Raw genomic sequence first — 15596 nt, forward strand, 5'->3', positions numbered from 1 at the left:
AGAGCCAGCAGGAGGGTGTATACTGCAGGGGAGGAACGAACTTTCTTTGTATCACTTAGTGTCAGTCTCCTATTGGCAGCAGCACACACCCACGGGATGTGTCCCCAATGAGGCGTAGGAGAAAAACAACAAATAGACATACAGTACAGACCAAAAGTTTGGTCACACCTTCTCATTTAAAGATTTTTCTGTATTTTCATGACTACGAAAATTGTACATTCACACTGAAGGCATCAAAACTATGAATTAACACATGTGGAATTATATACTTAACAAAAAAGTGTGAAACAACTGAAATTATGTCTTATATTCTAGGTTCTTCAAAGTAGTCACCTTTTGCTTTGATGACTGCTTTGCACACTCTTGGCGTTCTCTTGATGAGCTTCAAGAGGTAGTCACCGGGAATGGTCTTCCAACAATCTTGAAGGAGTTCCCAGAGATGCTTAGCACTTGTTGGCCCTTTTGCGTTCACTATGCGGTCTAGCTCATCCCAAACCATCTCGATTGGGTTCAGGTCTGGTGACTGGAGGCCACGTCATCTGGCGTAGCACCCCATCACTCTCCTTCTTGTTCAAATAGCCCTTACACAGCCTGGAGGTGTGTTTGGGGTCATTGTCCTGTTGAAAAATAAATGATGGTCCAACTAAACGCAAACCGAATGGAATAGCATGCCGCTGCAAGATGTTGTGGTAGCCATGCTGGTTCAGTATGCCTTCAATTTTGAATAAATCCCCAACAGTGTCACCAGCAAAGCACCCCCACACCATCACACCTCTTCCTCCATGCTTCACAGTGGGAACCAGGCATGTAGAGTCCATCCGTTCACCTTTTCTGCATCGCACAAAGACAGGGTGGTTGGAACCAAAGATCTCAAATTTGGACTCATCAGACCAAAGCACAGATTTCCACTGGTCTAATGTCCATTCCTTGTGTTCCTTAGCCCAAACAAGTCTCTTCTGCTTGTTGCCTGTCCTTAGCAGTGGCTTCCTAGCAGCTATTTTACCATGAAGGCCTGCTGCAAAGTCTCCTCTTAACAGTTGTTGTAGAGATGTGTCTGCTGCTAGAAATCTGTGTGGCATTGACCTGGTCTCTAATCTGAGCTGCTGTTAACCTGCGATTTCTGAGGCTGGTGACTCGGATAAACTTCTCCTCAGAAGCAGAGGTGACTCTTGGTCTTCCTTTCCTGGGGCGGTCCTCATGTGAGCCAGTTTATTTGTAGCGCTTGATGGCTTTTGCCACTGCACTTGGGGACACTTTCAAAGTTTTCCCAATATTTCGGACTGACTGACCTTCATTTCTTAAAGTAATGATGGCCACTCGTTTTTCTTTATTTAGCTGCTTTTTTCTTGCCATTATACAAATTCTAACAGTCTATTCAGTAGGACTATCAGCTGTGTATCCACCAGACTTCTGCACAACACAACTGATGGTCCCAACCCCATTTATAAGGCAAGAAATCCCACTTACTAAACCTGACAGGGCACACCTGTGAAGTGAAAACCATTCCCGGTGACTACCTCTTGAAGCTCATCGCCAAGAGTGTGCAAAGCAGTCATCAAAGCAAAAGGTGGCTACTTTGAAGAACCTAGAATATAAGACATAACACAAAAGTGTGAAACAACTGAAGTATATAATTCCACATGTGTTAATTCATAATTTTGATGCCTTCAGTGTGAATGTACAATTTTCATAGTCATGAAAATACAGAAAAATCTTTAAATGAGAAGGTGTGTCCAAACTTTTGGTCTGTACTGTACATGGTTTGCATACCTCCAGGTCCGCACAAATACACTCATCGTAATAATCATAAGAATGCAGTAAAAGTATGTAATGAGTTTTCATTTATATAAATCTCAATATATAGACCGGTTCATATAAACAAAGTATTACAGTGTGTAAAGTACTTAAAACCCTAAAAACTATTTTACTGCCAAAACAATCCCCATCACATTAATAAAGCAATATTGAAGTACAGCGTGGACAATGCATATTTTGCCGTAAGCTCTATCATATTGGAGCTAGGCCATCAAATACGTAAGGTACGACGAATTCTGTATATTTCAAATTTTATTACATTTTTCTAAACAGCCGCTATTCTGGTATAAGGTTCGCTCGTATGGTATGATTGAATTTACCAGCTCATTCCAGGCCCTAAGAGATTGATGCGTATTGCCCATCCAGCATAAGGCTATCAGTTTCCTTGCCAAGAAAAGTGTCTCTCTCAACAGGATTTGAATGTGGTGTCCCCATAGCTCTTCTTCTAGTACCCCAAATAAACATACTAATGGATTTAGAGAGACGGGAATATGTACAAGAGAGGTCAACAATGAAGTTACCTCGTTCCAAAAAGAGAGAATAAATGGACATTCCCATATCAGGTGTATAAAATCTGCCTCCCCTGTATGGCATCTGCGGCATTCTGAAGATCGAGACCGCCCAATTTTGAATAATCGTAATGGGGTTAAATATGATTGATGTATTCTATACATTTGTATCATTTTATTGTTAGCCGAAGGAGATACCTTAGCTGGGGACTCAAGAGCCATCTCCCAATCCTCATTCTGAAGATCAGTTATCAGGAGTTTCCACTTTTCTCTAAAGGCCCCTTCACATTAAGCGACGCTGCAGCGATACCGACAACGATCCGGATCGCTGCAGCGTCGCTGTTTGGTCGCTGGAGAGCTGTCACACAGACAGCTCTCCAGCGAGCAACGATGCCGGTAACCAGGGTAAACATCGGGTAACTAAGCGCAGGGCCGCGCTTAGTAACCCGATGTTTACCCTGGTTACCATCCTAAAAGTAAAAAAAACAAACAGTACATACTTACCTACCGCTGTCTGTCCTCCAGCGCTGTGCTCTGCACTCCTCCTGTACTGTCTGTGTGAGCACAGCGGCCGGAAAGCAGAGCGGTGACGTCATCGCTCTGCTTTCCGGCTGACCGACGCTCACAGCCAGTACAGGAGGAGTGCAGAGCACAGCGCTGGAGGACAGACAGCGTTAGGTAAGTATGTACTGTTTGTTTTTTTACTTTTAGGATGGTAACCAGGGTAAACATCGGGTTACTAAGCGCGGCCCTGCGCTTAGTTACCCGATGTTTACCCTGGTTACCAGTGAAGACATCGCTGGATCGGTGTCACACACGCCGATCCAGCGATGTCCACGGGAGATCCAGCGACGAAATAAAGTTCTGGACTTTGTTCAGCGACCAACGATCTCCCAGCAGGGGCCTGATCGTTGGTCGCTGTCACACATAACGATTTTATTAACGATATCGTTGCTACGTCACAAAAAGCAACGATATCGTTAACAATATCGTTATGTGTGAAGGTACCTTAACTGGCAATAGAGCAGAATCAGCGCCCATGGATAGCATATATGTGTACAGTGCAGAGAAGAACACGGGGTCCCTGTGATTTAAGGATCCCTATCAGTGGGAAGGAGGATATTATTTGCATCATGTTTATGCTACGCATATGTGATTGAATCGCTGATCTGAGCTGCAAATATCGAAAGAATTGAGGTCTTCGGATATCATACCTAAGTTACATTTGTTCAAAAGGCATGAGGTTCCTTGTTCATAAAGATCATTAACCGACAAGACACCATGTGATACCCAGAATTGAGCAGATGGGTGATTCAGTAGCCCCGGAAAATATTCATTATTCCATAGAGGAAATTCGGCTATAATACCATCAAAGTGGATTACCTTTTTTACTTGCTTCCAAATCAATCTCGCCAACCGGAGTAATGGTAATAGTATAGGGGTATTAGGTCTATTTACTTCCAGAAAACCCAACGGGCAATCAATCTTTGCGGCATGAGCCAGATGACTCTCTGAGTTTGGCAAACAGCCCCCAGGCATCCATTTTCCCAAAGCTCTAAGTTGTCCAGCCAAATAATACAGAAAAAAAAAGGACGAAGCTAGTGAGTTTAAACTTGGAAAAAAAAAAGATCTAGGGACCGGTACTGCACTATATTGAAGGGAGTAATTAAGCTTCGGAAGTAATATCATTTTAATCAGATTTATACAACCAGAAACAAGACAATGGTAATTTAATCCATATAGCAAATTTGTGTATAACTAAGTCCAGGAACGGGAGAATATTAAATTGTAGATCAAGTCTACTGCATTTTGGTACAATTATTCCTAGGTATTTAAATTTAGATATGCCCGGTAGTGGGGATAACGTTTCAAGGTGATCTGTTGAATCATGGGAAAGAGGCATTAAGGCGGACTTATCCCAGTTAATGTATAGTCCCGAGTGCTTACCAAACCCCTCTACAATGGTGATCACACGTGGTAGGGTCTCCTCAACTTCATCCATAAATATTACCATGTCATCCGCATATAAACCAATAATATCCGTGCGGTCCGCTATTCTAATCCCCCTAATAGCTGGAGTGGATCTCATACGTATTGCTAGTGCTTCTATCGCAAGAGCAAAGAGGGCCGGAGAGAGAGGGCATCCCTGGCGTTTCCCCTTTCCAAGTAGAATGTTTCAGATATAGCGTTAATAATTATTCGGGCTTTTGGTTTCATATATATTGCGCCAATCCATTTCTGAAATTTAGGGCCAAATTGATCTCTCTAAACATGCAAATAGGAAAGGCCATTCGAGAGAATCAAATGCCTTGGCCGCGTCCAGCGAGGCCATGGCCCACCTATTCCCGAGTACCAATGTACAATATTGGGCTATTGACTGAACTCTCCTGATATTTATAGACGTACTCTTACCCGGCATAAATCCAGTCTGATCTGGGTGTATTTCCAATATTACTGTATTCAACCTGGTGGCCAAAATTTTTGTAAAAATGTTATAATCTATGTTCACCAATGAAATAGGACGATAAGATCCACATTCTAAGGGGTCCTTCCCTTTTTTTTTTTTAGAATTATAATATTTGCGTTATAATAAGAATCTGGCAAAGAACCACCCCCACCCAAATCCCCTGAAATACTTTCAAAAGAATTGTCACCAGAATGTCTCGATATCTCCTGTATATCTCTATGGGAAATCCATCTGGGCCGTGTGCCTTTCCAGAAGCCATATCTGTTATGGCCGCATTTATCTCATCCAGAGTAAAATCCACGTCTAAGAAAGCTTATTGTGTGGGATTCAGTGAAGGGAACTATGTCTGATAGATAGTTTAGGCATTCCAGAGTGTCGGAATCCCCCTTGGAGCTATATAACGCTTTATAATAGTCATGAAAGCATTGAAGTATGTCGTCTGTCGAAGTTACTATTGAATCGTCTGGTTTCCGGATTTTAAGTATATAGTGTTAGATGTATTATGTTGGCGTACCATAAAAGCTAAAAGTTTGCTAAACTGGTTACCCAGTTCAAAATACGCCTGTTTAGTAAAAAACAGCTTATGTTTTGATTTGGTGTCAGCTTATTGACTATATAATCTAGAAGAGTGTAACCACTCAGCTCTATTTTCGCTTGTCTGATTAGCTACATAAGCCGCCTCCGAGTCTTTCAGACGCTTCTCCGTGTCATCATCTTTCTGTGAAGTCAAGCGTTTGATATAAGAGACTGTAGAGGACAAACATCCTCTCATATATGCTTTAAGAGCATCCCTGAAAATATTAATATTTTGTGGTTCTGGGTGGGATGCGATGAAACAGTCCAGTTGATCTATAGTCCTGTCGTTGGGACCTGCTAGCTTCAGCTAAAATGGATTTAATTTCCAAGTCGTGGTATTTCTTGTCTGACCGAACCCAAGTTTAAGAATTACCGGGCTATGATCTGAAAGACCCCTATTCCCATGTCTCACCTCCCCCACTCGCACAGCCAAATTACTGGATCCAAATATATAATCTATTTGGGACAGAGTGCGTCTAACGGATGAATGACAGGTAAATTCTCTTACATCAGGATGATGTATCTTCCACAAATCTAACCGACCAGTACCTCCCATAAGTATTGACAGCCGAGATGGAGAAGAGTTCATCCCTGGGGCACCGCCATCTAGTCGGATAGCATAACTTGTGCGTTCGGATGGTTTAAGGCGAAGCTCACCGCTTTTTAATGATTGACATTTAAATTCACCATTGCATGTACAAACACAAAACGTCCCTCTGGGTCCCTCCGAACCTCTCTAACCTCCCAACTAATATCTTTATTAATACACAAAGAAACTCCTCTGGAGTAACTAGTATGAAATGTATGTACAGACCATTGCACAAAGCGAGCAGAGTCCCTAGTCAGATGTGTTTCAACCAAAGCTATAATATGGGGATGATAACGTCGTATCTGAGAAAATACTTTAACTTTCTTTCGAGGCGATCCAAGGCCTCTCACATTCTAGGTCATACATGTAATATCAGATGCCATACCCTCTCATCCAATTATGATATACATTGTCACGCCGGTCACATTTCTGACATATAATGGAAAAAAAATAAAGGCAGCAATTTCTATATAAAACAACAACTAACAGCACTAGAACAGTAAAAAACAAAAAAATACTTCAAGGGAGAGCACAATTCCATGCTCCTATCGTGGTCCAAAAAAGGGGGTACCATCTCTGAATAGAGAGTCCGGTAAAGTTGTTATCTCAGACGTTGGCAGGAAGGGCTCCTCTATTAAATAGGGGGGAGAGAAAAGAAAAAAACCCTATAGTGAAAAAAATTTCATTTCCTATGTACCCATATTTAGAGACGACAAACAGTTTAGGATTTTTTCCCCCCCTCCCGCTCTCACGTGGGTCCGCATCCATTCCTCGGCTTCCACTGGGGATGCAAAAAAGGAAGAAGAGCCCTCGTAGACAACTCGAAGTCGGGCAGGATAGACCATTGAATAGAGAATGTTCTTTTTTCTGAGCCGTTTCTTTATCTCCATGAATTGAGCCCGTTGCTTTTGAAGTTCCATAGAAAAATCCAGGAATATTGAAATAGTAGCATTATCAAATTTGATAGGACTCTTGTCTTGCCATGCGAAGTATAGCATCCCTGTCTCTGCAATTTAAGATACATGCCAAAAAGGGTCTTGGTGGGGCACCCGGAGGAAGAGGCCTTGTAGGGACCCTAAGGGCCCTCTCCACAGAATGTTGAGGAGAATTCATCTCCCAGAGTATCTTTGAGCCATTTCTCCAAAAATTGTTCATGTCGTTGGCCTTCTGAACGTTCTGGCAACCCAATGATGCAAATGTTATTCCAACGTAGTCTATTCTCTAGGTCGTCTGCCTTTTGCTTCCAGGCATTTATGGAACCAGATACTTTTGTCAATTTAGCCTTCATAGGTATAGAGTTGTCTTCCAGGCGGGATACCCGTGATTCAACTTCCGTAATCCAACCACTCATGGATTGCATATCTTTCCGGAGGCACCCCACCTCAGAATGTACCTCCTATTTTCCCAATCAGGGATGTCCTAGTTAAAGATATCTCTTGCATCAACTGTTTAGATGCCTGTTTCAAAGTCAGATCCTTACGATCTGAGGCATGATTTTTCTGTTGGCTTGCAGTCTTAACCCCAGATGAATTGTCTTTATTTGGTCGTAGGTTATCATGGGGGTCAGATCGTGTATTTTTTTTTAACTTTTCAGTTGCACTCGAAGTTCTTGAGCGGTGCATAGTTAATGTTTTAAGATTATACCAGATAACACTTCAGTAAAATGCAGGTGTTACTTGTCTGACACCCCAATTCACAATAGTGTAAGCAGATTCATGCTAAACAGCTATGTGCCTTGTAAGCTCTTTGCTAGAAGAAGAATTTGGTATGCTGCAGCCTCGATGGTTTGTTACAACAGTTACTGTTATAGCCTCAGGGGATCGGGGGAGGGTCAGGAAAGCAAGATTAAGAGACAAAAGAGCCCAGCACAAAATGCAAAGTGCACAACTCTTTATTCAGCGCAGTCTCTTCCTCTTGACAGCCTAATAAAGGGTTACAGCAGTCCCAGCGTAACGAGTATTAAACTGGATCACCAGTTGGTCCACTTAGTGGGAGCAGAGGGAGAAGCACCAGCCCTGGGGCAAGTATTAGGGGCCAGGCGGTGTTTTATGTAGTTAATGAGGGGGGAGCATGGGGCCCGGCTCTCAGGGCTCACACCGCGCAGTCCCCCTCTCGGACCTCCGGGAGTTCCACACGCTGTCCGGCTTGCTCTTCCTGCCTCGCTCCGTGTCCTCCACTGTCAGGGCGCGCGGTAAAGAAAATGGCCGCCATCTCCTTCAGACGCCCTCCTCCACCTGTGTTTCCCCGGACCTCGACTCACCGGAGCCACGCTTCGCACCACCTCAGGAGCCGCGCTTCGCACCACCTCAGGAGCCGTGCTTCGCACCACCTCAGGAGCCAGACGCCTCCAGGTGCCCATGGGAGCTCAGCGACACACGTGGAGTTCCACTTGGGTAGGTAAATTGCAGGGTTTTAGTCAGGATTCTAGGAGCTCCAGCCAAGCACGTCCTTCCCGCTCCACTACATAGCCACGCCCCGACAACAATGAACATTTTACTCGCAAATATAACAAAAAAGAGCATAATCAGACAAACTGAAAATTTTGCAGTGGTCTCTTAAAGGGAATCTGTCACCTCATTTTGCGGCTATAAACTGCGGCCACCGTCATCAGTATTCTATCTATAGCATTCTGTAATGCTGTACATAAGCCCCCGATGTAACCTGAAAGATAAGGAAAAAAAAGTTAGATTATACTCACCCGGGGGGCAGTTCCGCTGCGGTTCGTTCCGATGGGCGTCGCGGTCCGGGTCCGGCATCTCCTATCTTCATGCCATGACATCCTCTTCTGTCGCGGCTCCTGCGCAGGCATAATTGTTGAGGGCCGGGAAGGTCAGAGAGGCCCGGCGCCTGCGCACGGCAGTACTTTACACTGCCCTAAACAGGGCAAATCCGTACGCCTGAGCAGGAGCCGCAACAGAAGCAAATAGGATGATGACATCGTATTTAGATGGGAGGCGCCGACCCCAGACCTGCAGACCAGAACCGAACTGGACCTGTCGCCTGGGTGACAATAATTTAACTTGTTTTTCTTATCTTTCTTGTTACATCGGGGGGCTTATATACAGCATTACAGAATCCTGTAGATAAGCCTCTGATGGCGGTGCCCGCAGCTTATAGCGGCAAAATGAGGTGACAGATTCCTTTTCATTTTTGCCAGAGCTGTATGTTAATTATAGCAGCTTTTCCTACAATTAACCTTACTTTCCATAATTGCCGTCATGTGTTCTGGTAATGTCTATAGACGATACACGTAGAGGACACTATGTGACAATACAACACGCTGCAGACATTAGGAATATGATTGGCTATAAAGTAGAAGCGTACAATTCTTTGTGCATAAATCAAGCTGTGACTATACAGCAGAAAAGCAAGAAAACCCAAGGATTGTTTCTACAAACTGCAGTGTATATAGTGTCCAGGAAATACATACCAGTAACCGTTCAAGCCTGTCTTTATTGAGAGCACCCACTGGTTTTCTCAGATCTCGGAAGGTTTCACAAAGCGTTAAATCTTTGAAGAAATCAAAATTGTAGTATTAGAGGAAAGTTTCCTGCACTGTACGGTGGTGACCCATACTGCACTTCCCCATAATCATGGCCAACATTTTACATGGAAAAGGGACATCAAGGGGTCATTCTAAGTATGAATAATTCACATAATGAAGATTTTCAAATACTCTGTGTTCTGAATCTAGCCTACAACTCTGAAAACTGTTTTAGAGGGGGGGGGGGGGGGGGAGAAGCACAAAAAAAGTGGTAAATATGTGACTTATCTGCCAAGTAAAATCCAATAAGGTCATGTTATAGCGTCTAGTCTGGTCTAAATTACAAATTAGCCTCACCAAGTTAATTAGAGGTCTAATATAGAAGAGATTCAAGTAGATTTGCCACTTCGGCTTCTAGCAGAGCAGTGTCACCGCCCTGCTGTGAAATATACCATACTGGTGGAGTTGAAGTGGTGGTGAGACAGGTTACGGTCCTTCAAAAATAAATTATTGACTTTATTTACAGGGGTTTTCCAGTGAAACTAAATTAATACTTCAAAGGTGATACCGTGTTGATCAGAAGAGGTCCGACTGCCGGGAACCACACAGATTGGCAGAACAGAGAACCTTTATCCCAGTTAGAGTGGACTATCAGTGCACATGCACTGCTCCATTCATTCCCTTTGGGCCTGCTGAGCTCTGCATTCAACATTTTTCAGCAACTGCAGAGAAAATGAATGGGCGGGAGCCTAACCTACTGCGCCAATTATGGAAAGGGCAATTTATAGCCCAAATTGGCATGGGTCTCATGGGTGGGACACCCACCAATCAGCTACATGTGACCTATCCTGCAGATAGGACATAACAGTTTTTCACCGGATAACCCTCTTGGATAAAAAAAAATAAAAATTTGTGCTAGATTTTTATGTAGTTATAGACAGAGGGAATCTTAGTGCAATGACTACAAAGGATTTAAGAAGTTGTGTAGTGCTTCTCATATCTACATTGGGCATGGAGAAATGCTGCTGCTTGCTGGGCAGGACAGTTGCAGAGGTGATCAGTTTGACAAGGAGTCGTCATCACGTTTGTATCCAAAAAAAAACAAAAACACAACCTTCAAGAAATTCTCTCAAAAGTAAGAATCGGACATGAGGAGGATACCAGCTGCCCACTGGATGTTTCCTCGCCAACTGTCCCACCGAGGGTGCAGCAGAACTCAACGTTAAAATTAGAAAATAAATGTTGTGGAATCCTCTTATAAATGCTTTATAATGTTGGAAAAAAAAAAAAGGTTATACCCAAATGAGAACTGGTGTAGTCGGCGATGATCCATGGAAACACAGGATACTGGGAAAGGTCATTGCAGCTCCGATCTGCCAGGTTATTGAGATGTAAAAGATACTGGTAATTGGATATTTGGCCCATCTGCCACTGAAGCATGTAGCTGTCTGCCGTGTGCTCCGTCACGTGGTTTTCTGCAGGAAACGAGAGACAACTATTAGTCTCAATGTCATCAACTTTTATAGGCTTCTACACCGAACACTAAGAAAACAAAAGACCACCAGCAAAAATAAATTCTAGAATATAAAACATGATGAAAGGAAATAAGCTAACCTGGAATACTAATATACCATCAAGCAAAATGGTGTGAATCATTTAAAGAGTTGAACAGTCTCTAAAAAGACAAATCTGCAGTAAAACATTCATCTACACATTATATTATAATTACATGTGACAATTGTGAAGTTAATTTGATTAAAAAAAAAAAAAAAAAAGGAAAGAAATAAACAAACACCAACCTATATATGAAGCAATATAGTAGTACACGTCATCTCGATCTTTAGGGTTGTAAAATTTAAGGTATATATCTGAGCACAGGTCATTTTCAGTACAAAATACTTCCAGGCCCTAAGAGACAATAGAACATGAGGTAACGTAGGGTTACATTATCTGCTGCTAAACTATACATCAGCATCACTGTGCACACTGGCACCACATCAAGGGAAGGAAAACCGGCGGGAGACGAGACTGATCACAGTACATGTGAACGTATAGAAAACGGGTAGTGTCGGCTCATCACTCCGCACCAGAACTTCTCCTAGAACGCAGGCATCATCCGCTATCAGGCTGCACGTCACTCCACACAATATCTTGCCGTACTCACTAACTCAGCTGCAAACAAAGTGGCAAAAAGAAGCAGCTTATGCTCATTATTACAGGGGGTATGTTGTGTTAGAACAAGTGGACCTCATAGAAGAGATGCCTTTGCTAGCATGTGATCTCTGTAAACGCTCATTGCTGGGAGAGGGATCAGCAGCCAGACTATGCCAATCTGCGCAGTGCCAGGGGCATCTTCATTATGGCATACCAACTCTTAAGTATGTAGTTGGACCAGGCAACCTCTTAAATCTACTGTGCAATAGGACTTGACTTAAAGGATTTGTCCATCAGCTGGAGAAATACTTATTAAAAGAAGTAGTCCGCCCTGTAAAAATAAACAGCTAGAGATGAGCGAATTTGATCGGGTCAGGGTTTACTCAGCAAGCTACAGCCGCTGTTGTGGGCTCTCTATGAATGAGTTATGCCTGTCACAGAGCCACGACACCTGCAGCTGCGGAGCCGAACAGCTGATCAGCCGGAGCGATCCAGGAATCCGGGTTCCCGATGCAGCTTATTCAGTAAGGCCTATAGCTCACCGAATAGGCCCTGACTCGTAATGGCGCCATTCCAGTAATGTTGGCACCAGGTCTCTTGGCAATGCTATGCCATGTGAGCCCTGCAACCCATCAGTGGCTGCTACACTTGCAATTTTCTGCTTGTGTGTGGTTGAGCAAAAGTAAAGCAACCCAATGTGGGGCGTTATATGGCTGCAGGGTTTATAAGGTATGACAATGTCACACGAGCCCCAGAGCAGACATCGCTAGAATGACACCACTGCAGGAGAGGAGTATACATTTCCATTTTACAAGGGGGACTACTTTTAAAAAGGGCTCTGTCCAGGTAGCGGACAACACTTTTCAAGTGTTATTCTTTTTTTTTTTGTTTACCACTGCTGCTGTACGTCAGCGGTGACCCAACATGTGCAGAACTTACAAGCTTTTACCCACTGAACTTGTAAGCACTGCACAGCACCATAAGAGCGCACTGTCAGCTCCCAATCCGGCGGAGGCAAAGCTGTCTCATGTAGCACCATCAGGAGGAAAAAAAGTTTAGACCAGTGGAGCAACAATGCTGCTGCTCTGAACTGTGAATTAAGCATGAGTGCTTGGCCCTCAGAAACCAGGAGGCGGTTGAGTTGTACACAGGGCCGGACTGGCCAGAAATGCCAGAAGGGCCTGTCTGGTCGTGGGCTGCCTTGTCTGCTACGTTGTTGACAGAATCGGTGTTCTCAAGACATCCATACTGTTCAGAGTTGTGACGGAGCACAAATCGCTGACTCAGTCACTCACCCCAGCAGGCCACAAGTATCATTAGAAATATTGATCTTGTAGTAAACCTTTCCTCCATCCAGGGTAATATTAGTAATATATCCCATCTGGTGCTTGGGGACGGGGACACCATGGGCCTGTGTGATTTCAAATGCCAGGACTGAATTTCAGCCCCAGTCCGTACCTGGTTGTACAACTAAAAACTAAACAATGGAAACTACCATTTAGTGAATAGCTCCACTTCAGAGTAAATCTAGCAGTTAAAAATGCCATTGGAAGCCATGTCACCCGGCACTCACGAGACCAATCTAGAATAGGTTACATAGAGGCATGGACCAGGAGAGCTCCACTATCTCACAATATTGAAGCCACATCAAAGTGTTTTTTTTCCACTGTAATCATTGCAAACTGAACAATTTTATTAAGTTACTCACTTTTATATAGAGCCATCATATTCCCCAGCACTTAGACAATTTATCATCACTGCCTATTGGGGCTCACAATCTGAATTCCCTAGGAGTATGACATTGGAGTATGGGAGGAAATCTTAATACCCGGAGGAAACCCAGGCAAACACGAGGAGAACATACACACTCCTTGCAGAGGTTTCCTTGGTTGGACTTGAACCCAGAACCCCAATGCTGTAAAGAAACCGTGCTACTCACTGAGCCACCGTGCTGCCCATTCAACCCATGGAATAGCAAGTAGTAACAATATGGTGGGTGTGAAAGAAGAGCCGTCATCACACCTGACGTACCTTACTAAATCCTTTCAAATGTAATAACAATAGCTGATAATCTTTCAGAACTTTGTGTCATTAGTATTACTCCTGAATATTTACAAAAAAAAAAAAAAAATTTGACAACTTACCGTATGTTCCCAGAATAAATGATTAGTTAAATGCGAGTCACAGCCAGTTGTCAATTCATTGCTAACATTTCTAGGAGGAGCAACAGAGGAACACTATACACAGGTATAAATCAGATGCTCCAGAACTGGTAATTCATAAGGAATACAAGCATTTATATAAGACTTATCAGGAATCTGAAAGATGCTCTTTAAAAGGGGACCACTCATCTGATACATCGCATAAATCACATATCGGCTGCATTATTGCAGCTGTATTAACAAAAGTCCCAATCTCATAGCGATAGTCTGAACCGGCACACAAAAATTTGGTGCCCCCAGACAGATCAAAAAAACTCCATAGAATACATGTATAAATCGGAGAACAAACATTATTGCAGCTGTGTATATATTACACTGAAGCCGTGCGGAGTTTCAGAAAAAACATGCTCTGGAAACCCGGTGTCCGCTGTCTTGTCCTAGGCCAATCCTTGGTGGCTGCTCCCTGCCCTGATCCCTTTGACTGGCAAGTATTTATAAGTAGCCACATAGGGAAAGACCTTTTGGGTAAGGAGAATTCACAAGGGACCGGCCTAGGACTATTTCATGACCAGCTTTTCTATGAAACACCAGTGTTTTAGAGTAAAACACTAATGTTTGCAATAACACAGCCGATCTCAGATTGATGCTGACCATGGTTCGGGCAGCATGAATTAGATGACAGGTCCCCTTTAAGACAATTGTCTATATACATTATGATCCAATAATTAATCTCTTCTCCAGTCCAAATCTAATCATCAACCTGTTGGTTGTGACTTGTCTTACCAGAGGCATCAGCATATGTCTCCTTTTATATATTCGACGAATGTCAGCCAGGCTAATAAAAACTACATGCTTCTGTTAAATATAAAAAAATAAAAAAGTTAAAATTTTAATTTTCCATTAGTATGTCATCAAAACTGCACAGGAATATTGTTAAAAGCTCTGCACATTCAACTACGCTCAAAATAATACACATACATTTTTAGTTTTTTCATCAATGTTGCTGTAGGAGAGCTTGTTTTTACATAACGAGTTGGACTATTTTGGCAGACGTAAAATCCTAAAACTTAGAAGTGTTATTCTTTATATCATACATAAAGAGAGCACAAGAGAGAAATCAGTGAAATAGCAGATGAGATCGCTGCTTTTAAAATTCTATGGAGGGGGGAGGAGCCATAGGTGACAGACAGTCTGCCGAAACCGTTACATTTCTCCATAGACTTTATAAGCACCACCTGTCAGCTTTCATTCACAAGGAAAGATCAGTGCAGTACTTACAACTCGTGGGTAAAATCTTAAAATTAGCAATTCTGCCATTTTTGTTTTTACCTAATGCTTTTCATTTGCTGTAAGTGTTGCTAACTGTATTCTGCAGGACAGCAGGATTATGGTAATACCAAATTTATACAGCTTTACGTTTTATTACTTTTGTGGAATAAGTGCAACATTCCTTTTGACTTGCTACATTCTGATGGCCATAAATTATATATATATATGACTTATTTATCACTTTTTTGGAGGTGAAAATAAAAAAGAAAACAGCTTTTTAGACACAGTGCAGGGAAACTCTCGGCCTGAGCGCGTGCATTAGCAGCGCTCCTGCCGAAAGCAGTTTTAACCCTGTGGACGCCGGGGGACGTGACACATCAGAATGTGAGTATGTAGTGTTTTTTTTTTTTTTACTTTTACAATGGTAACCAGGGTAAATATCAGGTTACTAAGCGCGGCCCTGCACTTAGTAACCCGATATTTACCCTGGTTACAAGTGAACACATCGGGTGATCAGCGACCAAAAAAGTCCTGTGTGAACTTACCCTTAAACACAGTTCACCATTTATCG

General features: G+C 42.9%; 1 protein-coding gene across 1 annotated transcript in view; it reads right to left on the reverse strand.

The window, feature by feature from the left end:
- The window catches only part of NSMAF (neutral sphingomyelinase activation associated factor), a 155267-nt gene that overhangs the window by 76455 nt on the left and 63216 nt on the right, over nucleotides 1-15596 (reverse strand). The window contains exons 11-14 of the mRNA XM_069731381.1: nucleotides 14540-14611; nucleotides 11240-11348; nucleotides 10739-10915; nucleotides 9387-9466 (exon numbers count right to left, since the gene is read on the reverse strand). Coding sequence (XP_069587482.1) covers nucleotides 9387-9466; nucleotides 10739-10915; nucleotides 11240-11348; nucleotides 14540-14611 — 438 coding nt within the window. The remainder of the gene's footprint in view (nucleotides 1-9386; nucleotides 9467-10738; nucleotides 10916-11239; nucleotides 11349-14539; nucleotides 14612-15596) is intronic.

This window comes from Ranitomeya imitator, chromosome 6, assembly GCF_032444005.1.
Source record: "Ranitomeya imitator isolate aRanImi1 chromosome 6, aRanImi1.pri, whole genome shotgun sequence".
NCBI lineage: Eukaryota > Metazoa > Chordata > Amphibia > Anura > Dendrobatidae > Ranitomeya > Ranitomeya imitator.